The following is a 26,283-nucleotide window of genomic DNA, read 5'->3' on the forward strand; positions in this document are numbered from 1 at the left end:
AGGCATCTGCAGGCAACAAAGGTAGGTGTGTGCTTGTGTGTGTGTTTCCTATGCAGATCCTAAGCCCAGTGTCACATGCAAGTAGGAGGAGTAAGAAGGGTTCCTGGCAAATCCGGGTTATGGATTGCATTTAAAAAGGCCCCGTGGGAGTGCAATGGGCCCCTGTCTTGCTGCTTAGCAATAATGGTATGGGTTTAGGTTCTGCTGTGTGTACTGGTGGTTGACTGCCCCCCAGCCCAGAGTGTGCATGGAAAATTGTCTGGCAGCCTCCCTGACAGCAAGCAGTGATAGTGCCCATGAAGGGCACCTTGTTGGGCCCGCCCCTTTCACGGTTATCGCTTCTCGGCCTTTTGGCTAAGATCAAGTGTAGTATCTGTTCTTATCAGTTTAATATCTGATACGTCCCCTATCTGGGGACCATATATTAAATGGATTTTTGAGAACGGGGGCCGATTTCGAAGCTTGCTTCCGTCGCCCTATGCATTGACCCGATATGGCAGTATCTTCGGGTACAGTGCACCACCCCCTTACAGGGTTAAAAAGAAAGATTCCTACTTTCATTGCTACCTGCTTGCTGGCTAGCCAGCTAGCCAGCCCTGTGGGCCTTGCTGCTGCTGCAGCCAAAAAACAAAAGGTGGTGCTGCTGCTGCTTCTGCTGCTTCTGCTTCTGCTTGTGTCTGGCCGCTGTTGGAGCGTCCAGGCACAGGACTTCTGCTGCTGCTGACTAAATGGCCTCCTTAATTGGATCATTTGAGTAGCCAGCACACCTGTGCAGGTAGGGCATGACATGATAGGCAGCTGCCTTGATAGCGGGTGGGTGCTGAATGTTCCTAATTGACAAAATAAGATTAATGCTTATGAAGAAATATAAAATCTCATCCCTTCCCCAATATCGCGCCACACCCCTACCCCTTAATTCCCTGGTTGAACTTGATGGACATATGTCTTTTTTCGACCGTACTAACTATGTAACTATGTAACATAACATGGGGGGGGGGGGGTCTCCTGGCTGTTCACACAGGTGTGTCATTGCTGTACATTGACCATGCATTGCTTCTGTGGTATTGCAAAGGCAAAGACAAATGCTTCCAGCCATCCATTGCACTAATGGATTGGTCATCAGCTGGCTGTCTATGTCCCGCATCAATATAGACCAAAGTACAGAGGGTTAGGCTATGCTATTGTGCACCTACCTGATGCATCAGAAGGTGCGAGGCCCTTGCTAAATTCTGTGCACAGACTTTGAGATCTATACTTTAGACTGTATCTAAACCTGCTCCAACATGGACTGACATTCTGGCCTACTTTCAGCCGATGCGACTTGTCTGTCGCTGAACAGTCGCTTTTTATGTATTCAGCACCTATGTATAATGTTGTAAAAATGCTCTAGAAGCTAAAGTCGCAGAAATGTCACACATATTTGGCCTGCAACTTTCTGTGCGACAAATTCAGACAGGAAAAATCAGTATAAATCCTTAGAAAATTATCCCCCAGTGTCTCCATCTGCTGGCGGTATTGAATAAGCATTGCTGCACTGATGGGGTATGCATTAGACGAAAAAAAAGAAGAAAAAGAAGAATAATACGCCCAGAAAAGAGGCGAAAAGGAGAAAAACGTAAAAAAAACGTGAAAAAAAAGTAAGAGGAAGAGAAGGGAAAAAAAGGTGGAAATGGGTTTAAAAGTGATTTCGGCAGAGAAATATATATATATATATATATATATATATATATATATACGCGCACACACACACATATATATAAACGTATTCTCCGTTGAGATATTGCAGCCGCTGCTGTGTCCAGGCCCAGGAGCCTTAGCACTGTGCTGTGATGTCACTCAATACCACTGACATCACTAGGTGTAAACAACATCTCTCCTTTGCTGTGTATGTGACTATGGAGCTGTTTGGTGATGTCGTCTATTATGGCCTTCATAGAAGCAACAGGAGATTGTTGCATCCATCTAGAACCCTCAGAACTACAGTGCTATGATGTCACTCACTTCCACAGGCCTTGCAGAGTGTAAACAACAACAACCCAGCTTTGTTGTGTATGTAACCATAGGGATTTGTGATGTCACCTAGAACCTTCACAGCAGCGACAGCTTTATGAGGAGCATCAGCACTGCTCTGCCTGAGCAGAACCATCACCGCCATAGGTTGTCAAATAACCCGGATTTAACCCACACAGGTAAGTCCAATGGGGTGCAGGCATGTCCTCTATGCTTACAGCTTCCCGTGGGTGTTGGTTTGATACCGTTTGGGGACAGCCAAGGAGGCATCTGCAGGCAACAAAGGTAGGTGTGTGCTTGTGTGTGTGTTTCCTATGCAGATCCTAAGCCCAGTGTCACATGCAAGTAGGAGGAGTAAGAAGGGTTCCTGGCAAATCCGGGTTATGGATTGCATTTAAAAAGGCCCCGTGGGAGTGCAATGGGCCCCTGTCTTGCTGCTTAGCAATAATGGTATGGGTTTAGGTTCTGCTGTGTGTACTGGTGGTTGACTGCCCCCCAGCCCAGAGTGTGCATGGAAAATTGTCTGGCAGCCTCCCTGACAGCAAGCAGTGATAGTGCCCATGAAGGGCACCTTGTTGGGCCCGCCCCTTTCACGGTTATCGCTTCTCGGCCTTTTGGCTAAGATCAAGTGTAGTATCTGTTCTTATCAGTTTAATATCTGATACGTCCCCTATCTGGGGACCATATATTAAATGGATTTTTGAGAATGGGGGCCGATTTCGAAGCTTGCTTCCGTCGCCCTATGCATTGACCCGATATGGCAGTATCTTCGGGTACAGTGCACCACCCCCTTACAGGGTTAAAAAGAAAGATTCCTACTTTCATTGCTACCTGCTTGCTGGCTAGCCAGCTAGCCAGCCCTGTGGGCCTTGCTGCTGCTGCAGCCAAAAAACAAAAGGTGGTGCTGCTGCTGCTTCTGCTGCTTCTGCTTCTGCTTGTGTCTGGCCGCTGTTGGAGCGTCCAGGCACAGGACTTCTGCTGCTGCTGACTAAATGGCCTCCTTAATTGGATCATTTGAGTAGCCAGCACACCTGTGCAGGTAGGGCATGACATGATAGGCAGCTGCCTTGATAGCGGGTGGGTGCTGAATGTTCCTAATTGATAAAATAAGATTAATGCTTATGAAGAAATATAAAATCTCATCCCTTCCCCAATATCGCGCCACACCCCTACCCCTTAATTCCCTGGTTGAACTTGATGGACATATGTCTTTTTTCGACCGTACTAACTATGTAACTATGTAACATAACATGGGGGGGGGGGGGGGGGGTCTCCTGGCTGTTCACACAGGTGTGTCATTGCTGTACATTGACCATGCATTGCTTCTGTGGTATTGCAAAGGCAAAGACAAATGCTTCCAGCCATCCATTGCACTAATGGATTGGTCATCAGCTGGCTGTCTATGTCCCGCATCAATATAGACCAAAGTACAGAGGGTTAGGCTATGCTATTGTGCACCTACCTGATGCATCAGAAGGTGCGAGGCCCTTGCTAAATTCTGTGCACAGACTTTGAGATCTATACTTTAGACTGTATCTAAACCTGCTCCAACATGGACTGACATTCTGGCCTACTTTCAGCCGATGCGACTTGTCTGTCGCTGAACAGTCGCTTTTTATGTATTCAGCACCTATGTATAATGTTGTAAAAATGCTCTAGAAGCTAAAGTCGCAGAAATGTCACACATATTTGGCCTGCAACTTTCTGTGCGACAAATTCAGACAGGAAAAATCAGTATAAATCCTTAGAAAATTATCCCCCAGTGTCTCCATCTGCTGGCGGTATTGAATAAGCATTGCTGCACTGATGGGGTATGCATTAGACGAAAAAAAAGAAGAAAAAGAAGAATAATACGCCCAGAAAAGAGGCGAAAAGGAGAAAAACGTAAAAAAACGTGACAAAAAAGTAAGAGGAAGAGAAGGGAAAAAAAGGTGGAAATGGGTTTAAAAGTGATTTCGGCGGAGAAATATATATATATATATATATATATATATATATATATATATACGCGCACACACACACATATATATAAACGTATTCTCCGTTGAGATATTGCAGCCGCTGCTGTGTCCAGGCCCAGGAGCCTTAGCACTGTGCTGTGATGTCACTCAATACCACTGACATCACTAGGTGTAAACAACATCTCTCCTTTGCTGTGTATGTGACTATGGAGCTGTTTGGTGATGTCGTCTATTACGGCCTTCATAGAAGCAACAGGAGATTGTTGCATCCATCTAGAACCCTCAGAACTACAGTGCTATGATGTCACTCACTTCCACAGGCCTTGCAGAGTGTAAACAACAACAACCCAGCTTTGTTGTCTATGTAACCATAGGGATTTGTGATGTCACCTAGAACCTTCACAGCAGCGACAGCTTTATGAGGAGCATCAGCACTGCTCTGCCTGAGCAGAACCATCACCGCCATAGGTTGTCAAATAACCCGGATTTAACCCACACAGGTAAGTCCAATGGGGTGCAGGCATGTCCTCTATGCTTACAGCTTCCCGTGGGTGTTGGTTTGATACCGTTTGGGGACAGCCAAGGAGGCATCTGCAGGCAACAAAGGTAGGTGTGTGCTTGTGTGTGTGTTTCCTATGCAGATCCTAAGCCCAGTGTCACATGCAAGTAGGAGGAGTAAGAAGGGTTCCTGGCAAATCCGGGTTATGGATTGCATTTAAAAAGGCCCCGTGGGAGTGCAATGGGCCCCTGTCTTGCTGCTTAGCAATAATGGTATGGGTTTAGGTTCTGCTGTGTGTACTGGTGGTTGACTGCCCCCCAGCCCAGAGTGTGCATGGAAAATTGTCTGGCAGCCTCCCTGACAGCAAGCAGTGATAGTGCCCATGAAGGGCACCTTGTTGGGCCCGCCCCTTTCACGGTTATCGCTTCTCGGCCTTTTGGCTAAGATCAAGTGTAGTATCTGTTCTTATCAGTTTAATATCTGATACGTCCCTTATCTGGGGACCATATATTAAATGGATTTTTGAGAACGGGGGCCGATTTCGAAGCTTGCTTCCGTCGCCCTATGCATTGACCCGATATGGCAGTATCTTCGGGTACAGTGCACCACCCCCTTACAGGGTTAAAAAGAAAGATTCCTACTTTCATTGCTACCTGCTTGCTGGCTAGCCAGCTAGCCAGCCCTGTGGGCCTTGCTGCTGCTGCAGCCAAAAAACAAAAGGTGGTGCTGCTGCTGCTTCTGCTGCTTCTGCTTGTGTCTGGCCGCTGTTGGAGCGTCCAGGCACAGGACTTCTGCTGCTGCTGACTAAATGGCCTCCTTAATTGGATCATTTGAGTAGCCAGCACACCTGTGCAGGTAGGGCATGACATGATAGGCAGCTGCCTTGATAGCGGGTGGGTGCTGAATGTTCCTAATTGACAAAATAAGATTAATGCTTATGAAGAAATATAAAATCTCATCCCTTCCCCAATATCGCGCCACACCCCTACCCCTTAATTCCCTCGTTGAACTTGATGGACATATGTCTTTTTTCGACCGTACTAACTATGTAACTATGTAACATAACATGGGGGGGGGGGGGGGGTCTCCTGGCTGTTCACACAGGTGTGTCATTGCTGTACATTGACCATGCATTGCTTCTGTGGTATTGCAAAGGCAAAGACAAATGCTTCCAGCCATCCATTGCACTAATGGATTGGTCATCAGCTGGCTGTCTATGTCCCGCATCAATATAGACCAAAGTACAGAGGGTTAGGCTATGCTATTGTGCACCTACCTGATGCATCAGAAGGTGCGAGGCCCTTGCTAAATTCTGTGCACAGACTTTGAGATCTATACTTTAGACTGTATCTAAACCTGCTCCAACATGGACTGACATTCTGGCCTACTTTCAGCCGATGCGACTTGTCTGTCGCTGAACAGTCGCTTTTTATGTATTCAGCACCTATGTATAATGTTGTAAAAATGCTCTAGAAGCTAAAGTCGCAGAAATGTCACAGATATTTGGCCTGCAACTTTCTGTGCGACAAATTCAGACAGGAAAAATCAGTATAAATCCTTAGAAAATTATCCCCCAGTGTCTCCATCTGCTGGCGGTATTGAATAAGCATTGCTGCACTGATGGGGTATGCATTAGACGAAAAAAAAGAAGAAAAAGAAGAATAATACGCCCAGAAAAGAGGCGAAAAGGAGAAAAACGTAAAAAAACGTGAAAAAAAAGTAAGAGGAAGAGAAGGGAAAAAAAGGTGGAAATGGGTTTAAAAGTGATTTCGGCGGAGAAATATATATATATATATATATATATATATATACGCGCACACACACACATATATATAAACGTATTCTCCGTTGAGATATTGCAGCCGCTGCTGTGTCCAGGCCCAGGAGCCTTAGCACTGTGCTGTGATGTCACTCAATACCACTGACATCACTAGGTGTAAACAACATCTCTCCTTTGCTGTGTATGTGACTATGGAGCTGTTTGGTGATGTCGTCTATTATGGCCTTCATAGAAGCAACAGGAGATTGTTGCATCCATCTAGAACCCTCAGAACTACAGTGCTATGATGTCACTCACTTCCACAGGCCTTGCAGAGTGTAAACAACAACAACCCAGCTTTGTTGTCTATGTAACCATAGGGATTTGTGATGTCACCTAGAACCTTCACAGCAGCGACAGCTTTATGAGGAGCATCAGCACTGCTCTGCCTGAGCAGAACCATCACCGCCATAGGTTGTCAAATAACCCGGATTTAACCCACACAGGTAAGTCCAATGGGGTGCAGGCATGTCCTCTATGCTTACAGCTTCCCGTGGGTGTTGGTTTGATACCGTTTGGGGACAGCCAAGGAGGCATCTGCAGGCAACAAAGGTAGGTGTGTGCTTGTGTGTGTGTTTCCTATGCAGATCCTAAGCCCAGTGTCACATGCAAGTAGGAGGAGTAAGAAGGGTTCCTGGCAAATCCGGGTTATGGATTGCATTTAAAAAGGCCCCGTGGGAGTGCAATGGGCCCCTGTCTTGCTGCTTAGCAATAATGGTATGGGTTTAGGTTCTGCTGTGTGTACTGGTGGTTGACTGCCCCCCAGCCCAGAGTGTGCATGGAAAATTGTCTGGCAGCCTCCCTGACAGCAAGCAGTGATAGTGCCCATGAAGGGCACCTTGTTGGGCCCGCCCCTTTCACGGTTATCGCTTCTCGGCCTTTTGGCTAAGATCAAGTGTAGTATCTGTTCTTATCAGTTTAATATCTGATACGTCCCTTATCTGGGGACCATATATTAAATGGATTTTTGAGAACGGGGGCCGATTTCGAAGCTTGCTTCCGTCGCCCTATGCATTGACCCGATATGGCAGTATCTTCGGGTACAGTGCACCACCCCCTTACAGGGTTAAAAAGAAAGATTCCTACTTTCATTGCTACCTGCTTGCTGGCTAGCCAGCTAGCCAGCCCTGTGGGCCTTGCTGCTGCTGCAGCCAAAAAACAAAAGGTGGTGCTGCTGCTGCTTCTGCTTGTGTCTGGCCGCTGTTGGAGCGTCCAGGCACAGGACTTCTGCTGCTGCTGACTAAATGGCCTCCTTAATTGGATCATTTGAGTAGCCAGCACACCTGTGCAGGTAGGGCATGACATGATAGGCAGCTGCCTTGATAGCGGGTGGGTGCTGAATGTTCCTAATTGACAAAATAAGATTAATGCTTATGAAGAAATATAAAATCTCATCCCTTCCCCAATATCGCGCCACACCCCTACCCCTTAATTCCCTCGTTGAACTTGATGGACATATGTCTTTTTTCGACCGTACTAACTATGTAACTATGTAACATAACATGGGGGGGGGGGGGGGGGGGTCTCCTGGCTGTTCACACAGGTGTGTCATTGCTGTACATTGACCATGCATTGCTTCTGTGGTATTGCAAAGGCAAAGACAAATGCTTCCAGCCATCCATTGCACTAATGGATTGGTCATCAGCTGGCTGTCTATGTCCCGCATCAATATAGACCAAAGTACAGAGGGTTAGGCTATGCTATTGTGCACCTACCTGATGCATCAGAAGGTGCGAGGCCCTTGCTAAATTCTGTGCACAGACTTTGAGATCTATACTTTAGACTGTATCTAAACCTGCTCCAACATGGACTGACATTCTGGCCTACTTTCAGCCGATGCGACTTGTCTGTCGCTGAACAGTCGCTTTTTATGTATTCAGCACCTATGTATAATGTTGTAAAAATGCTCTAGAAGCTAAAGTCGCAGAAATGTCACACATATTTGGCCTGCAACTTTCTGTGCGACAAATTCAGACAGGAAAAATCTGTATAAATCCTTAGAAAATTATCCCCCAGTGTCTCCATCTGCTGGCGGTATTGAATAAGCATTGCTGCACTGATGGGGTATGCATTAGACGAAAAAAAAGAAGAAAAAGAAGAATAATACGCCCAGAAAAGAGGCGAAAAGGAGAAAAACGTAAAAAAACGTGAAAAAAAAGTAAGAGGAAGAGAAGGGAAAAAAAGGTGGAAATGGGTTTAAAAGTGATTTCGGCGGAGAAATATATATATATATATATATATATATATATATATATATATACGCGCACACACACACATATATATAAACGTATTCTCCGTTGAGATATTGCAGCCGCTGCTGTGTCCAGGCCCAGGAGCCTTAGCACTGTGCTGTGATGTCACTCAATACCACTGACATCACTAGGTGTAAACAACATCTCTCCTTTGCTGTGTATGTGACTATGGAGCTGTTTGGTGATGTCGTCTATTATGGCCTTCATAGAAGCAACAGGAGATTGTTGCATCCATCTAGAACCCTCAGAACTACAGTGCTATGATGTCACTCACTTCCACAGGCCTTGCAGAGTGTAAACAACAACAACCCAGCTTTGTTGTCTATGTAACCATAGGGATTTGTGATGTCACCTAGAACCTTCACAGCAGCGACAGCTTTATGAGGAGCATCAGCACTGCTCTGCCTGAGCAGAACCATCACCGCCATAGGTTGTCAAATAACCCGGATTTAACCCACACAGGTAAGTCCAATGGGGTGCAGGCATGTCCTCTATGCTTACAGCTTCCCGTGGGTGTTGGTTTGATACCGTTTGGGGACAGCCAAGGAGGCATCTGCAGGCAACAAAGGTAGGTGTGTGCTTGTGTGTGTGTTTCCTATGCAGATCCTAAGCCCAGTGTCACATGCAAGTAGGAGGAGTAAGAAGGGTTCCTGGCAAATCCGGGTTATGGATTGTATTTAAAAAGGCCCCGTGGGAGTGCAATGGGCCCCTGTCTTGCTGCTTAGCAATAATGGTATGGGTTTAGGTTCTGCTGTGTGTACTGGTGGTTGACTGCCCCCCAGCCCAGAGTGTGCATGGAAAATTGTCTGGCAGCCTCCCTGACAGCAAGCAGTGATAGTGCCCATGAAGGGCACCTTGTTGGGCCCGCCCCTTTCACGGTTATCGCTTCTCGGCCTTTTGGCTAAGATCAAGTGTAGTATCTGTTCTTATCAGTTTAATATCTGATACGTCCCTTATCTGGGGACCATATATTAAATGGATTTTTGAGAACGGGGGCCGATTTCGAAGCTTGCTTCCGTCGCCCTATGCATTGACCCGATATGGCAGTATCTTCGGGTACAGTGCACCACCCCCTTACAGGGTTAAAAAGAAAGATTCTTACTTTCATTGCTACCTGCTTGCTGGCTAGCCAGCTAGCCAGCCCTGTGGGCCTTGCTGCTGCTGCAGCCAAAAAACAAAAGGTGGTGCTGCTGCTGCTTCTGCTGCTTCTGCTTGTGTCTGGCCGCTGTTGGAGCGTCCAGGCACAGGACTTCTGCTGCTGCTGACTAAATGGCCTCCTTAATTGGATCATTTGAGTAGCCAGCACACCTGTGCAGGTAGGGCATGACATGATAGGCAGCTGCCTTGATAGCGGGTGGGTGCTGAATGTTCCTAATTGACAAAATAAGATTAATGCTTATGAAGAAATATAAAATCTCATCCCTTCCCCAATATCGCGCCACACCCCTACCCCTTAATTCCCTGGTTGAACTTGATGGACATATGTCTTTTTTCGACCGTACTAACTATGTAACTATGTAACATAACATGGGGGGGGGGGGGGTCTCCTGGCTGTTCACACAGGTGTGTCATTGCTGTACATTGACCATGCATTGCTTCTGTGGTATTGCAAAGGCAAAGACAAATGCTTCCAGCCATCCATTGCACTAATGGATTGGTCATCAGCTGGCTGTCTATGTCCCGCATCAATATAGACCAAAGTACAGAGGGTTAGGCTATGCTATTGTGCACCTACCTGATGCATCAGAAGGTTCGAGGCCCTTGCTAAATTCTGTGCACAGACTTTGAGATCTATACTTTAGACTGTATCTAAACCTGCTCCAACATGGACTGACATTCTGGCCTACTTTCAGCCGATGCGACTTGTCTGTCGCTGAACAGTCGCTTTTTATGTATTCAGCACCTATGTATAATGTTGTAAAAATGCTCTAGAAGCTAAAGTCGCAGAAATGTCACACATATTTGGCCTGCAACTTTCTGTGCGACAAATTCAGACAGGAAAAATCAGTATAAATCCTTAGAAAATTATCCCCCAGTGTCTCCATCTGCTGGCGGTATTGAATAAGCATTGCTGCACTGATGGGGTATGCATTAGACGAAAAAAAAGAAGAAAAAGAAGAATAATACGCCCAGAAAAGAGGCGAAAAGGAGAAAAACGTAAAAAAACGTGAAAAAAAAGTAAGAGGAAGAGAAGGGAAAAAAAGGTGGAAATGGGTTTAAAAGTGATTTCGGTGGAGAAATATATATATATATATATATATATATATATATATATATATATACGCGCACACACACACATATATATAAACGTATTCTCCGTTGAGATATTGCAGCCGCTGCTGTGTCCAGGCCCAGGAGCCTTAGCACTGTGCTGTGATGTCACTCAATACCACTGACATCACTAGGTGTAAACAACATCTCTCCTTTGCTGTGTATGTGACTATGGAGCTGTTTGGTGATGTCGTCTATTATGGCCTTCATAGAAGCAACAGGAGATTGTTGCATCCATCTAGAACCCTCAGAACTACAGTGCTATGATGTCACTCACTTCCACAGGCCTTGCAGAGTGTAAACAACAACAACCCAGCTTTGTTGTCTATGTAACCATAGGGATTTGTGATGTCACCTAGAACCTTCACAGCAGCGACAGCTTTATGAGGAGCATCAGCACTGCTCTGCCTGAGCAGAACCATCACCGCCATAGGTTGTCAAATAACCCAGATTTAACCCACACAGGTAAGTCCAATGGGGTGCAGGCATGTCCTCTATGCTTACAGCTTCCCGTGGGTGTTGGTTTGATACCGTTTGGGGACAGCCAAGGAGGCATCTGCAGGCAACAAAGGTAGGTGTGTGCTTGTGTGTGTGTTTCCTATGCAGATCCTAAGCCCAGTGTCACATGCAAGTAGGAGGAGTAAGAAGGGTTCCTGGCAAATCCGGGTTATGGATTGCATTTAAAAAGGCCCCGTGGGAGTGCAATGGGCCCCTGTCTTGCTGCTTAGCAATAATGGTATGGGTTTAGGTTCTGCTGTGTGTACTGGTGGTTGACTGCCCCCCAGCCCAGAGTGTGCATGGAAAATTGTCTGGCAGCCTCCCTGACAGCAAGCAGTGATAGTGCCCATGAAGGGCACCTTGTTGGGCCCGCCCCTTTCACGGTTATCGCTTCTCGGCCTTTTGGCTAAGATCAAGTGTAGTATCTGTTCTTATCAGTTTAATATCTGATACGTCCCCTATCTGGGGACCATATATTAAATGGATTTTTGAGAACGGGGGCCGATTTCGAAGCTTGCTTCCGTCGCCCTATGCATTGACCCGATATGGCAGTATCTTCGGGTACAGTGCACCACCCCCTTACAGGGTTAAAAAGAAAGATTCCTACTTTCATTGCTACCTGCTTGCTGGCTAGCCAGCTAGCCAGCCCTGTGGGCCTTGCTGCTGCTGCAGCCAAAAAACAAAAGGTGGTGCTGCTGCTGCTTCTGCTGCTTCAGCTTCTGCTTGTGTCTGGCCGCTGTTGGAGCGTCCAGGCACAGGACTTCTGCTGCTGCTGACTAAATGGCCTCCTTAATTGGATCATTTGAGTAGCCAGCACACCTGTGCAGGTAGGGCATGACATGATAGGCAGCTGCCTTGATAGCGGGTGGGTGCTGAATGTTCCTAATTGACAAAATAAGATTAATGCTTATGAAGAAATATAAAATCTCATCCCTTCCCCAATATCGCGCCACACCCCTACCCCTTAATTCCCTGGTTGAACTTGATGGACATATGTCTTTTTTCGACCGTACTAACTATGTAACTATGTAACATAACATGGGGGGGGGGGGGGGTCTCCTGGCTGTTCACACAGGTGTGTCATTGCTGTACATTGACCATGCATTGCTTCTGTGGTATTGCAAAGGCAAAGACAAATGCTTCCAGCCATCCATTGCACTAATGGATTGGTCATCAGCTGGCTGTCTATGTCCCGCATCAATATAGACCAAAGTACAGAGGGTTAGGCTATGCTATTGTGCACCTACCTGATGCATCAGAAGGTGCGAGGCCCTTGCTAAATTCTGTGCACAGACTTTGAGATCTATACTTTAGACTGTATCTAAACCTGCTCCAACATGGACTGACATTCTGGCCTACTTTCAGCCGATGCGACTTGTCTGTCGCTGAACAGTCGCTTTTTATGTATTCAGCACCTATGTATAATGTTGTAAAAATGCTCTAGAAGCTAAAGTCGCAGAAATGTCACACATATTTGGCCTGCAACTTTCTGTGCGACAAATTCAGACAGGAAAAATCAGTATAAATCCTTAGAAAATTATCCCCCAGTGTCTCCATCTGCTGGCAGTATTGAATAAGCATTGCTGCACTGATGGGGTATGCATTAGACGAAAAAAAAGAAGAAAAAGAAGAATAATACGCCCAGAAAAGAGGCGAAAAGGAGAAAAACGTAAAAAAACGTGAAAAAAAAGTAAGAGGAAGAGAAGGGAAAAAAAGGTGGAAATGGGTTTAAAAGTGATTTCGGCGGAGAAATATATATATATATATATATATATATATATATATATATATATATACGCGCACACACACACATATATATAAACGTATTCTCCGTTGAGATATTGCAGCCGCTGCTGTGTCCAGGCCCAGGAGCCTTAGCACTGTGCTGTGATGTCACTCAATACCACTGACATCACTAGGTGTAAACAACATCTCTCCTTTGCTGTGTATGTGACTATGGAGCTGTTTGGTGATGTCGTCTATTATGGCCTTCATAGAAGCAACAGGAGATTGTTGCATCCATCTAGAACCCTCAGAACTACAGTGCTATGATGTCACTCACTTCCACAGGCCTTGCAGAGTGTAAACAACAACAACCCAGCTTTGTTGTGTATGTAACCATAGGGATTTGTGATGTCACCTAGAACCTTCACAGCAGCGACAGCTTTATGAGGAGCATCAGCACTGCTCTGCCTGAGCAGAACCATCACCGCCATAGGTTGTCAAATAACCCGGATTTAACCCACACAGGTAAGTCCAATGGGGTGCAGGCATGTCCTCTATGCTTACAGCTTCCCGTGGGTGTTGGTTTGATACCGTTTGGGGACAGCCAAGGAGGCATCTGCAGGCAACAAAGGTAGGTGTGTGCTTGTGTGTGTGTTTCCTATGCAGATCCTAAGCCCAGTGTCACATGCAAGTAGGAGGAGTAAGAAGGGTTCCTGGCAAATCCGGGTTATGGATTGCATTTAAAAAGGCCCCGTGGGAGTGCAATGGGCCCCTGTCTTGCTGCTTAGCAATAATGGTATGGGTTTAGGTTCTGCTGTGTGTACTGGTGGTTGACTGCCCCCCAGCCCAGAGTGTGCATGGAAAATTGTCTGGCAGCCTCCCTGACAGCAAGCAGTGATAGTGCCCATGAAGGGCACCTTGTTGGGCCCGCCCCTTTCACGGTTATCGCTTCTCGGCCTTTTGGCTAAGATCAAGTGTAGTATCTGTTCTTATCAGTTTAATATCTGATACGTCCCCTATCTGGGGACCATATATTAAATGGATTTTTGAGAACGGGGGCCGATTTCGAAGCTTGCTTCCGTCGCCCTATGCATTGACCCGATATGGCAGTATCTTCGGGTACAGTGCACCACCCCCTTACAGGGTTAAAAAGAAAGATTCCTACTTTCATTGCTACCTGCTTGCTGGCTAGCCAGCTAGCCAGCCCTGTGGGCCTTGCTGCTGCTGCAGCCAAAAAACAAAAGGTGGTGCTGCTGCTGCTTCTGCTGCTTCTGCTTCTGCTTGTGTCTGGCCGCTGTTGGAGCGTCCAGGCACAGGACTTCTGCTGCTGCTGACTAAATGGCCTCCTTAATTGGATCATTTGAGTAGCCAGCACACCTGTGCAGGTAGGGCATGACATGATAGGCAGCTGCCTTGATAGCGGGTGGGTGCTGAATGTTCCTAATTGACAAAATAAGATTAATGCTTATGAAGAAATATAAAATCTCATCCCTTCCCCAATATCGCGCCACACCCCTACCCCTTAATTCCCTGGTTGAACTTGATGGACATATGTCTTTTTTCGACCGTACTAACTATGTAACTATGTAACATAACATGGGGGGGGGGGGGGGGGGTCTCCTGGCTGTTCACACAGGTGTGTCATTGCTGTACATTGACCATGCATTGCTTCTGTGGTATTGCAAAGGCAAAGACAAATGCTTCCAGCCATCCATTGCACTAATGGATTGGTCATCAGCTGGCTGTCTATGTCCCGCATCAATATAGACCAAAGTACAGAGGGTTAGGCTATGCTATTGTGCACCTACCTGATGCATCAGAAGGTGCGAGGCCCTTGCTAAATTCTGTGCACAGACTTTGAGATCTATACTTTAGACTGTATCTAAACCTGCTCCAACATGGACTGACATTCTGGCCTACTTTCAGCCGATGCGACTTGTCTGTCGCTGAACAGTCGCTTTTTATGTATTCAGCACCTATGTATAATGTTGTAAAAATGCTCTAGAAGCTAAAGTCGCAGAAATGTCACACATATTTGGCCTGCAACTTTCTGTGCGACAAATTCAGACAGGAAAAATCAGTATAAATCCTTAGAAAATTATCCCCCAGTGTCTCCATCTGCTGGCAGTATTGAATAAGCATTGCTGCACTGATGGGGTATGCATTAGACGAAAAAAAAGAAGAAAAAGAAGAATAATACGCCCAGAAAAGAGGCGAAAAGGAGAAAAACGTAAAAAAACGTGAAAAAAAAGTAAGAGGAAGAGAAGGGAAAAAAAGGTGGAAATGGGTTTAAAAGTGATTTCGGCGGAGAAATATATATATATATATATATATATATATATATATATATATATATATACGCGCACACACACACATATATATAAACGTATTCTCCGTTGAGATATTGCAGCCGCTGCTGTGTCCAGGCCCAGGAGCCTTAGCACTGTGCTGTGATGTCACTCAATACCACTGACATCACTAGGTGTAAACAACATCTCTCCTTTGCTGTGTATGTGACTATGGAGCTGTTTGGTGATGTCGTCTATTATGGCCTTCATAGAAGCAACAGGAGATTGTTGCATCCATCTAGAACCCTCAGAACTACAGTGCTATGATGTCACTCACTTCCACAGGCCTTGCAGAGTGTAAACAACAACAACCCAGCTTTGTTGTGTATGTAACCATAGGGATTTGTGATGTCACCTAGAACCTTCACAGCAGCGACAGCTTTATGAGGAGCATCAGCACTGCTCTGCCTGAGCAGAACCATCACCGCCATAGGTTGTCAAATAACCCGGATTTAACCCACACAGGTAAGTCCAATGGGGTGCAGGCATGTCCTCTATGCTTACAGCTTCCCGTGGGTGTTGGTTTGATACCGTTTGGGGACAGCCAAGGAGGCATCTGCAGGCAACAAAGGTAGGTGTGTGCTTGTGTGTGTGTTTCCTATGCAGATCCTAAGCCCAGTGTCACATGCAAGTAGGAGGAGTAAGAAGGGTTCCTGGCAAATCCGGGTTATGGATTGCATTTAAAAAGGCCCCGTGGGAGTGCAATGGGCCCCTGTCTTGCTGCTTAGCAATAATGGTATGGGTTTAGGTTCTGCTGTGTGTACTGGTGGTTGACTGCCCCCCAGCCCAGAGTGTGCATGGAAAATTGTCTGGCAGCCTCCCTGACAGCAAGCAGTGATAGTGCCCATGAAGGGCACCTTGTTGGGCCCGCCCCTTTCACGGTTATCGCTTCTCGGCCTTTTGGCTAAGATCAAGTGTAGTATCTGTTCTTATCAGTTTAATATCTGATACGTCCCCTATCTGGGGACCATATATTAAATGGATTTTTGAGAATGGGGGCCGATTTCGAAGCTTGCTTCCGTCGCCCTATGCATTGACCCGATATGGCAGTATCTTCGGGTACAGTGCACCACCCCCTTACAGGGTTAAAAAGAAAGATTCCTACTTTCATTGCTACCTGCTTGCTGGCTAGCCAGCTAGCCAGCCCTGTGGGCCTTGCTGCTGCTGCAGCCAAAAAACAAAAGGTGGTGCTGCTGCTGCTTCTGCTGCTTCTGCTTCTGCTTGTGTCTGGCCGCTGTTGGAGCGTCCAGGCACAGGACTTCTGCTGCTGCTGACTAAATGGCCTCCTTAATTGGATCATTTGAGTAGCCAGCACACCTGTGCAGGTAGGGCATGACATGATAGGCAGCTGCCTTGATAGCGGGTGGGTGCTGAATGTTCCTAATTGACAAAATAAGATTATAATGTCTCCGCTGTCTCGTGGACACAGCTTCACATCAAGTTTATACCGAATCTCAAGGAAAGACACGCTGGTTTGCTTAACTGATGTAATCTTTACTGAGATATAATGAAAGTGCGGTAAAACTGTAAAACAAACATATGAAAGACAAATATAAGCATGGCTATTCAAGTGCCTTACATTATGCATAGCTAATACATAGATAGGGTCTAACATGTGCTCACTTACTACACACTGAAAACACATTATCTATCTACAAATGCCTAGCATCTCTCTACACAGGCTAACTAACAATTCCGTACTCACAGGCTTTGGTATTTATCAGATTTGCAGTCTGTATTAGCTTTAAGAAGTCCTGTGGATCTGGTCACTGTGGTGGCTGGAGCTGGAATGAATGAGACATGCCGGAGCTAGTCCTATGCTTTAGAGAGAAGGCCCGCCTCTAGGCTTCAAGAAAATGGAGGGTCTTAAAGGAACAGACCCTGCTGAGTGCCAAGCATGTAAAATACATTGCGAAGGCAGCACACTCCCCACCTGGCATACTTTTTGTTATGCCACTAACCCTTGGACAGAAGTAAAACTACTTCAGAAATTGGCCTTGCATACACTTTGGGAATGCCCTGTCTAACAATCCTAACTTCAACCTTTCTAACTCTAGCATCACTACTAGGATCAGTCCCCACAATGAGTCCAATAGGCCACTCGTTCCTGTGGGCCTGAGAGTCTTTCAGTAGGACAAAGTCTCCAACTTGTAAATTGGGCTTGTCATCTTGCCATTTCTTGCGTGGCTGGAATATCACCAGGTATTCCTGTCTCCACCTCTTCCAGAAAATGTCCGCAAGACTTTGAACTTGTTTCCTTTGCTTGGTGTACAAGTCCTTGAGCGAATTGTGTTGAGAAATCTCTTCCGTTTTCAGAAGGCCTTGGATTTCTTCTTTAAAGACTTCCTGCTGGATGCATCTGATGATCATGACCTTAAGTTTTCCGATTGCACGGGTCAGCGACTTCCAGCTGGAAAACCTTTCAAATCTATGAGCGCCCAGACTGTCTCTTGTAACTATAGTCCTACAAACTGTCACTTGAGGTCTTACCTCTTTGTCTTGATCTGGTTCTATGAGCTGAAAGGTCTCTACCTGAGTAGTTTCTTTGGTTTCTGGTTTACGAAGAAAGGATGGACCTACGAACCAGTTAGTTTGCTTGAGCGCAGCGGCTGGCACTAGTCTCGTCCCATGATCAGCTGGGTTCTTGTCTGTGCTGATGTGATGCCACTGTTCTGGACTTGTAGACTTTCTGATACGTGTCACTCTGTTGGCCACGTATGTATAAAATCTTCTTGAAGCATTGTGAATATATCCTAACACAATCTTGCTGTCTGTATAAAAGTTAATTGTATGGATCTCGATGTCCAGTTCTGTTGTAATCATGTCTGCCATCTCTACAGCTAAGACAGCAGCACAAAGTTCTAGACGTGGGACAGTGTGAGCGGGTCTAGGAGCCAGCTTAGATTTTCCCATGATGAACCCGACATGGCTTTGTCCCTCAGTGTCTATTACCCTAAGGTAGGCGACAGATGCGATAGCCATAGTGGAGGCGTCAGAGAATATGCATATTTCTCTTCTCTTTGTAGCAGACAAGGAAACAGATACGTATGGTCTAGGGATGTTGAGTTGTTCAAGCTCTAACAATGAGTCTTTCCACAACTTCCACTGCATTTCCTTCTCTTCAGGTAGAGGTATGTCCCAGTCACTTTGTTCTTGCTCAGTAGTGATCTGTCTCAAAAGAGCTTTACCTTGCATGATGATGGGTGCTACGAACCCCAGGGGGTCGTAAAGACTGTTGACTGTAGATAGGACACCTCTTTTTGTGAATGGCTTCTCTTCTCTGGAGACCCTGAAGGTGAAACTGTCAGTCTTCAGGTCCCAACTAATCCCAAGACTTCTTTGCAAGGGTGGTGATTCTGTTCCTAGATCCAAGTCTTTGAGGTCTTTAGCACGGTCTTCCATTGGAAATGCTTCCATGACTCTGTTGCTGTTGGAAGCTACCTTGTTCAGTCTTATGTTGGATTCTGCCAACATTTCTCTTGTACTTTTCAGGACGTTGATAGCTTCTTCGTTGCTGGAGAAAGAAGCAAGTCCATCATCTACGTAGAAGTTCTTCATGACGAACTGTGTGGCTTCTTGACCATGTCTTTCACCTTGTTGTGCTGCTCGTCTCAGGTTGTAGATAGCTACAGCTGGAGAAGGGCTGTTTCCAAACACATGTACCTTCATCCTGTACTCTGTGATTTCTTTGTTAAAGTCATTGTCTGCATACCACAGGAACCTTAAGTAGTCTCTGTGATCTTCACGAACAAGGAAACAGTAGAACATCTGTTGTACGTCTGCTGTCACTGCTACGAGTTCTTTTCTGAACCTGATGAGTACTCCAAGGAGTGTATTGTTCAGGTCCGGTCCGCTGAGAAGGACATAATTTAGTGAGAGGCCTTTGTGCTTCGCACTAGAGTCAAATACTACCCGTATCTGGCCTGGTTTCTGAGGATGGTACACCCCAAATATTGGTAAGTACCAGTGTTCTTGGTTCTCTTGTAGTGGTGGTGCCTTTTCAGCTTGATCGTTATCAAAGATCTTCTGCATGAAGGCTTGGAAGTGTTTCTTCATATTTGGCTTTCTTTGTAGCATGTGCTGCAACGAGGTGAAGCGTTTCTCTGCTTGTACCTTGTTGTCAGGAAGGCGATGGCGTGGTGACCGGAAGGGTAGAGGGGCTACCCAGCTGCCTGATTTGTCTCTGTAGACTTCTCTGTCCATGATCTCAAGGAAGAGAGTATCTTCCACCGAGGGTGCTAGCTTGTCGTCATCTCGTGTTCTTTCAAACACCTTACAGCCCAGTTCATCTGTATCTCCAGTTGAGGCTAAGTCTTCCATGCACCTCTGGATACTCCGATGATGTGTTGGGTTTACAAGTCTCTCTTTAATGTGTAGACTGTTGGTACATGGGCAAAGACAAGATGTACGACCATTCTGTAACAGATGTGTTCTGTAGACATTTACCTTTTCTGGTTTGTGGAGTCCGTCTAGACATACTTCTCCAACGATGACCCATCCGAGATCAAGGCGTTGTGCAAATGGTGCATTGTGTGGCCCATTGTACTGTTCTCTGACTTTGTGCAGTCCGAGGATATCTCTCCCAAGTAGAAGGATGATTGCAGCATCTGGATCTAGTGCTGGTATCTGGTCTGCTATTCGCACCAGATGGGGGTGATGACGAGCAACTTCAGGTGTGGGGATCTCTGACCTGTCGTCTGGTATCTCATCACATTCTATGAGGGTAGGAAGAGTCACCTTTGTCTTTCCATCTAATGACTCAATGATGTAGTTGTTTGCTCTTCTCCCTGTTGTCTCTACAACTCCAGAACAAGTCTTCAGGGTGTATGGAGTTGGACTTCCTTTGTCACCGAAGAGGTCAAAGAACTCTGTTTTTGCCAGAGATCTGTTACTCTGTTCATCCAAGACTGTGTACATCTTGATTGCTTTTTCTCTGAAGCCTGCAGGATACACCTTGACTAAGCATATCTTGGAACATGATCTGGGGCGGCCCTGCTCTGTACAGATCTCAGTACACTTTGAGGTTACTGCTGGCGTTGTACTCTCGCCTTGCTCCCCACCATGATCTTCTTGAGTTGCTGGAACTTCTTGTTTCCATGGTGATGGTCCTGGGTGCAGTGCTGACAGGTGTTTGTCACTGTTGCACTCTGTGCATTTTATTGTTTTTGTACAGTCTTTTGCAAGATGCTGAATTGAAGCGCAACATCTGAAACAAATGTGATTGTCTTTAAGGTAAGCTTTGCGCTCTTCTAACGTCTTACTTCTGAAACTGCGACATTTTCTTAGTGGATGAGGCTTGTTGTGGATGAGACATATTTTGTCTGGCTCCTCAACTTTCTTACTTGTGTTGTCTTCCTGATTGACTGCAGACTCAGGCGAGACTTCTGTCTTCCGTACAGAAACTGTTGCTCTGCGTTCTTTGTAAGGCGTTGGATGTTTTTGCTCTACCTTTGGGGAGCTTGCAGTTCTCTTGTTCAGGAAAGCAAAGCTTGGATCATTGCGTGTTTCAGCTTGGTCTACGATGAATTCAGCAAGGAAGGCAAATGGTGGAAATGCGACTCGATGTTCTTTCTTGTATCTTGATGCTTGAGTGACCCACCTTTCCTGCAAGTTGAAAGGAAGTTTCTCGATTATGGGATCAACTCCACGTGCTGTATCTAAGTATGAGAGACCTGGCAGATGTCCACTAGACTTAGCGGCTTCTATTTCTAAGAGTAGGTCCCCAAACCCTCTCAGCTTTTGATTGTCTTTGTTTGTCATTCTTGGATAGTTTTCTATCCTCTTCAGAAGAGCATCTTCAATCACTTCAGGTGACCCATAGCAGTGTTCTAGTCTCCTCCACACCATTGCAAGTCCTGCTGCTGCGTCATGAACATGTACTGATCTGATTCTTTGGGCTTGCTCAGTGGACTCTGGTCCTAGCCATTTGACGAGCAGATCAAGCTTTTCTCTGTCTGTCAGATCTAAGTCTTGGGTACCGCTTAGGAAAGATGACTTCCAGGCCCAGTAGTTTTCTGGACGGTCGTCGAATTTCATGAGACCAGCGCTCACTATCTCACGGCGCATCAGGAATCTTGCTACCTCTGTAGCTCTTGCTGCATCTGGTGAATACTTCCTGGGTGTAAACTCAGGGTATGGCTGCGGCTGGTAAGGCTGATGAGGTACTTGACTAAGTCTGCTTTCTTCTCCTCTGTTGTAAGTCTTTCTGCTATAATCCAGACTTGTATTTGCTTGAGGAGGGAGTACATCAGCATCCGTTTGCACTCTTGTCAGGTTGGCAGATTGGTCTCTGAGCATGCGACCACTTGACTTCCTACCCTGAGGTTCTAATTCAGTCTTGCAGTGTTGCATAGTATCAAAGTTGCTTATTGATGGTCTTGGTGCATAATTGAACTGCTGGTCAGTGTACATGGTTGCTTGTGACTGTATGTACTCACGGGTACGTTGGCTTGCGCTGAGGGGTGACATCTGGGTTTCTATGTCAGCGAACTGAGCTTCGGCAGCCCTTGTGAGAACTTCTGCCTCGGCTAAGGCTGCTGCAGCGTTTTTCTGCTGTTGCAGTAAGTGTAAAGATGCTTGCACTTCAGCTTGTTCTTTCATCAATTCAGCTTCCTGCTTTGCATAGGACGCCATTGCACAAGCTGCCTCTGCTTTCGCTCTTGCCTTAGTTGCTATGGCGCTAGCGGATGACAGGTTGGTGGTGCTTGAGTGTCTAGAACTATGGCGTTTAAATCTTGATGCATCGGCGCTAACCGAAGTTAGATTTGTTTGACTGGACGCTCTAGACAATGTTGTGCACCTAGATCTACTTCTTGGCAAGGTGTCTTCCTCTTTATAGGAGCATTGAGGGTTAACTGTCAGAGTGCTGTTCTCTGGGTTCTGCATCTTGATTTAGCTGGCAGCGTAGATAATGATGATGACTGGACACAGCACAGCGGTGTTATAGCACGTGAGAGAATTAGTTTCACTTTCTAGTGCTTCGCGCCCTTACTCCGACACAGACTGCAGGGCACAGGATTTATGAGTCTTTTTTACTGCTGCGGACGATTCAAAGCTGATTAACTGCTTCTGATAACGTTTTAAAAGCCTTTTTACTATAATGTCTCCGCTGTCTCGTGGACACAGCTTCACATCAAGTTTATACCGAATCTCAAGGAAAGACACGCTGGTTTGCTTAACTGATGTAATCTTTACTGAGATATAATGAAAGTGCGGTAAAACTGTAAAACAAACATATGAAAGACAAATATAAGCATGGCTATTCAAGTGCCTTACATTATGCATAGCTAATACATAGATAGGGTCTAACATGTGCTCACTTACTACACACTGAAAACACATTATCTATCTACAAATGCCTAGCATCTCTCTACACAGGCTAACTAACAATTCCGTACTCACAGGCTTTGGTATTTATCAGATTTGCAGTCTGTATTAGCTTTAAGAAGTCCTGTGGATCTGGTCACTGTGGTGGCTGGAGCTGGAATGAATGAGACATGCCGGAGCTAGTCCTATGCTTTAGAGAGAAGGCCCGCCTCTAGGCTTCAAGAAAATGGAGGGTCTTAAAGGAACAGACCCTGCTGAGTGCCAAGCATGTAAAATACATTGCGAAGGCAGCACAAAGATTAATGCTTATGAAGAAATATAAAATCTCATCCCTTCCCCAATATCGCGCCACACCCCTACCCCTTAATTCCCTGGTTGAATTTGATGGACATATGTCTTTTTTCGACCGTACTAACTATGTAACTATGTAACATAACATGGGGGGGGGGGGGTCTCCTGGCTGTTCACACAGGTGTGTCATTGCTGTACATTGACCATGCATTGCTTCTGTGGTATTGCAAAGGCAAAGACAAATGCTTCCAGCCATCCATTGCACTAATGGATTGGTCATCAGCTGGCTGTCTATGTCCCGCATCAATATAGACCAAAGTACAGAGGGTTAGGCTATGCTATTGTGCACCTACCTGATGCATCAGAAGGTGCGAGGCCCTTGCTAAATTCTGTGCACAGACTTTGAGATCTATACTTTAGACTGTATCTAAACCTGCTCCAACATGGACTGACATTCTGGCCTACTTTCAGCCGATGCGACTTGTCTGTCGCTGAACAGTCGCTTTTTATGTATTCAGCACCTATGTATAATGTTGTAAAAATGCTCTAGAAGCTAAAGTCGCAGAAATGTCACACATATTTGGCCTGCAACTTTCTGTGCGACAAATTCAGACAGGAAAAATCAGTATAAATCCTTAGAAAATTATCCCCCAGTGTCTCCATCTGCTGGCGGTATTGAATAAGCATTGCTGCACTGATGGGGTATGCATTAGACGAAAAAAAAGAAGAAAAAGAAGAATAATACGCCCAGAAAAGAGGCGAAAAGGAGAAAAACGTAAAAAAACGTGAAAAAAAAGTAAGAGGAAGAGAAGGGAAAAAAAGGTGGAAATGGGTTTAAAAGTGATTTCGGCGGAGAAATATATATATATATATATATATATATATATATACGCGCACACACACACATATATATAAACGTATTCTCCGTTGAGATATTGCAGCCGCTGCTGTGTCCAGGCCCAGGAGCCTTAGCACTGTGCTGTGATGTCACTCAATACCACTGACATCACTAGGTGTAAACAACATCTCTCCTTTGCTGTGTATGTGACTATGGAGCTGTTTGGTGATGTCGTCTATTATGGCCTTCATAGAAGCAACAGGAGATTGTTGCATCCATCTAGAACCCTCAGAACTACAGTGCTATGATGTCACTCACTTCCACAGGCCTTGCAGAGTGTAAACAACAACAACCCAGCTTTGTTGTGTATGTAACCATAGGGATTTGTGATGTCACCTAGAACCTTCACAGCAGCGACAGCTTTATGAGGAGCATCAGCACTGCTCTGCCTGAGCAGAACCATCACCGCCATAGGTTGTCAAATAACCCGGATTTAACCCACACAGGTAAGTCCAATGGGGTGCAGGCATGTCCTCTATGCTTACAGCTTCCCGTGGGTGTTGGTTTGATACCGTTTGGGGACAGCCAAGGAGGCATCTGCAGGCAACAAAGGTAGGTGTGTGCTTGTGTGTGTGTTTCCTATGCAGATCCTAAGCCCAGTGTCACATGCAAGTAGGAGGAGTAAGAAGGGTTCCTGGCAAATCCGGGTTATGGATTGCATTTAAAAAGGCCCCGTGGGAGTGCAATGGGCCCCTGTCTTGCTGCTTAGCAATAATGGTATGGGTTTAGGTTCTGCTGTGTGTACTGGTGGTTGACTGCCCCCCAGCCCAGAGTGTGCATGGAAAATTGTCTGGCAGCCTCCCTGACAGCAAGCAGTGATAGTGCCCATGAAGGGCACCTTGTTGGGCCCGCCCCTTTCACGGTTATCGCTTCTCGGCCTTTTGGCTAAGATCAAGTGTAGTATCTGTTCTTATCAGTTTAATATCTGATACGTCCCCTATCTGGGGACCATATATTAAATGGATTTTTGAGAACGGGGGCCGATTTCGAAGCTTGCTTCCGTCGCCCTATGCATTGACCCGATATGGCAGTATCTTCGGGTACAGTGCACCACCCCCTTACAGGGTTAAAAAGAAAGATTCCTACTTTCATTGCTACCTGCTTGCTGGCTAGCCAGCTAGCCAGCCCTGTGGGCCTTGCTGCTGCTGCAGCCAAAAAACAAAAGGTGGTGCTGCTGCTGCTTCTGCTGCTTCTGCTTCTGCTTGTGTCTGGCCGCTGTTGGAGCGTCCAGGCACAGGACTTCTGCTGCTGCTGACTAAATGGCCTCCTTAATTGGATCATTTGAGTAGCCAGCACACCTGTGCAGGTAGGGCATGACATGATAGGCAGCTGCCTTGATAGCGGGTGGGTGCTGAATGTTCCTAATTGACAAAATAAGATTAATGCTTATGAAGAAATATAAAATCTCATCCCTTCCCCAATATCGCGCCACACCCCTACCCCTTAATTCCCTGGTTGAACTTGATGGACATATGTCTTTTTTCGACCGTACTAACTATGTAACTATGTAACATAACATGGGGGGGGGGGGGGGGGTCTCCTGGCTGTTCACACAGGTGTGTCATTGCTGTACATTGACCATGCATTGCTTCTGTGGTATTGCAAAGGCAAAGACAAATGCTTCCAGCCATCCATTGCACTAATGGATTGGTCATCAGCTGGCTGTCTATGTCCCGCATCAATATAGACCAAAGTACAGAGGGTTAGGCTATGCTATTGTGCACCTACCTGATGCATCAGAAGGTGCGAGGCCCTTGCTAAATTCTGTGCACAGACTTTGAGATCTATACTTTAGACTGTATCTAAACCTGCTCCAACATGGACTGACATTCTGGCCTACTTTCAGCCGATGCGACTTGTCTGTCGCTGAACAGTCGCTTTTTATGTATTCAGCACCTATGTATAATGTTGTAAAAATGCTCTAGAAGCTAAAGTCGCAGAAATGTCACACATATTTGGCCTGCAACTTTCTGTGCGACAAATTCAGACAGGAAAAATCAGTATAAATCCTTAGAAAATTATCCCCCAGTGTCTCCATCTGCTGGCGGTATTGAATAAGCATTGCTGCACTGATGGGGTATGCATTAGACGAAAAAAAAGAAGAATAATACGCCCAGAAAAGAGGCGAAAAGGAGAAAAACGTAAAAAAACGTGAAAAAAAAGTAAGAGGAAGAGAAGGGAAAAAAAGGTGGAAATGGGTTTAAAAGTGATTTCGGCGGAGAAATATATATATATATATATATATATATATATATATATATATATACGCGCACACACACACATATATATAAACGTATTCTCCGTTGAGATATTGCAGCCGCTGCCGTGTCCAGGCCCAGGAGCCTTAGCACTGTGCTGTGATGTCACTCAATACCACTGACATCA

General features: G+C 45.8%; 1 protein-coding gene and 9 non-coding genes across 10 annotated transcripts; 9 read left to right on the top strand and 1 right to left on the bottom strand.

The window, feature by feature from the left end:
• The first annotated feature begins 334 nt into the window (after positions 1-334).
• On the top strand, positions 335-525 carry LOC130317688 (U2 spliceosomal RNA). The gene has a single exon (XR_008864764.1). It is a non-coding gene; the product is annotated as a U2 spliceosomal RNA (small nuclear RNA).
• Positions 526-2,608: 2,083 nt separating this feature from the next.
• On the top strand, positions 2,609-2,799 carry LOC130317681 (U2 spliceosomal RNA). Its single transcript, XR_008864758.1, has one exon. It is a non-coding gene; the product is annotated as a U2 spliceosomal RNA (small nuclear RNA).
• A 2,091-nt stretch (positions 2,800-4,890) lies between these two features.
• LOC130317699 (U2 spliceosomal RNA) lies at positions 4,891-5,081 on the top strand. Its single transcript, XR_008864774.1, has one exon. It is a non-coding gene; the product is annotated as a U2 spliceosomal RNA (small nuclear RNA).
• Positions 5,082-7,154: 2,073 nt separating this feature from the next.
• On the top strand, positions 7,155-7,345 carry LOC130317700 (U2 spliceosomal RNA). Its single transcript, XR_008864775.1, has one exon. It is a non-coding gene; the product is annotated as a U2 spliceosomal RNA (small nuclear RNA).
• A 2,077-nt stretch (positions 7,346-9,422) lies between these two features.
• Positions 9,423-9,613, top strand: LOC130317701 (U2 spliceosomal RNA). The gene has a single exon (XR_008864776.1). It is a non-coding gene; the product is annotated as a U2 spliceosomal RNA (small nuclear RNA).
• A 2,083-nt stretch (positions 9,614-11,696) lies between these two features.
• LOC130317689 (U2 spliceosomal RNA) lies at positions 11,697-11,887 on the top strand. The gene has a single exon (XR_008864765.1). It is a non-coding gene; the product is annotated as a U2 spliceosomal RNA (small nuclear RNA).
• A 2,092-nt stretch (positions 11,888-13,979) lies between these two features.
• Positions 13,980-14,170, top strand: LOC130317690 (U2 spliceosomal RNA). Its single transcript, XR_008864766.1, has one exon. It is a non-coding gene; the product is annotated as a U2 spliceosomal RNA (small nuclear RNA).
• A 2,097-nt stretch (positions 14,171-16,267) lies between these two features.
• On the top strand, positions 16,268-16,458 carry LOC130317693 (U2 spliceosomal RNA). The gene has a single exon (XR_008864769.1). It is a non-coding gene; the product is annotated as a U2 spliceosomal RNA (small nuclear RNA).
• Positions 16,459-16,796: 338 nt separating this feature from the next.
• On the bottom strand, positions 16,797-22,995 carry LOC130317680 (uncharacterized). The gene is made up of 2 exons (XM_056552846.1): positions 22,785-22,995; positions 16,797-22,603 (listed from the first exon to the last, which is right to left on the bottom strand). Exon 2 carries the CDS (start codon positions 22,266-22,268, stop codon positions 17,340-17,342), a length of 4,929 nt encoding a protein of 1,642 aa, XP_056408821.1. The 5' UTR covers positions 22,269-22,603; positions 22,785-22,995; the 3' UTR covers positions 16,797-17,339.
• Positions 22,996-24,763: 1,768 nt separating this feature from the next.
• Positions 24,764-24,954, top strand: LOC130317691 (U2 spliceosomal RNA). The gene has a single exon (XR_008864767.1). It is a non-coding gene; the product is annotated as a U2 spliceosomal RNA (small nuclear RNA).
• The last annotated feature ends 1,329 nt before the right edge of the window (positions 24,955-26,283 follow it).

Source organism: Hyla sarda, unplaced genomic scaffold, assembly GCF_029499605.1.
Source record: "Hyla sarda isolate aHylSar1 unplaced genomic scaffold, aHylSar1.hap1 scaffold_2007, whole genome shotgun sequence".
Taxonomy (NCBI): Eukaryota; Metazoa; Chordata; class Amphibia; order Anura; family Hylidae; genus Hyla; species Hyla sarda.

What these genes read in the sequence shown, in the direction of transcription:
- LOC130317680 (XM_056552846.1), bottom strand. Translation starts at nt 22,268, where the DNA reads ATGCAGAACCCAGAGAACAGCACTCTGACAGTTAACCCTCAATGCTCC.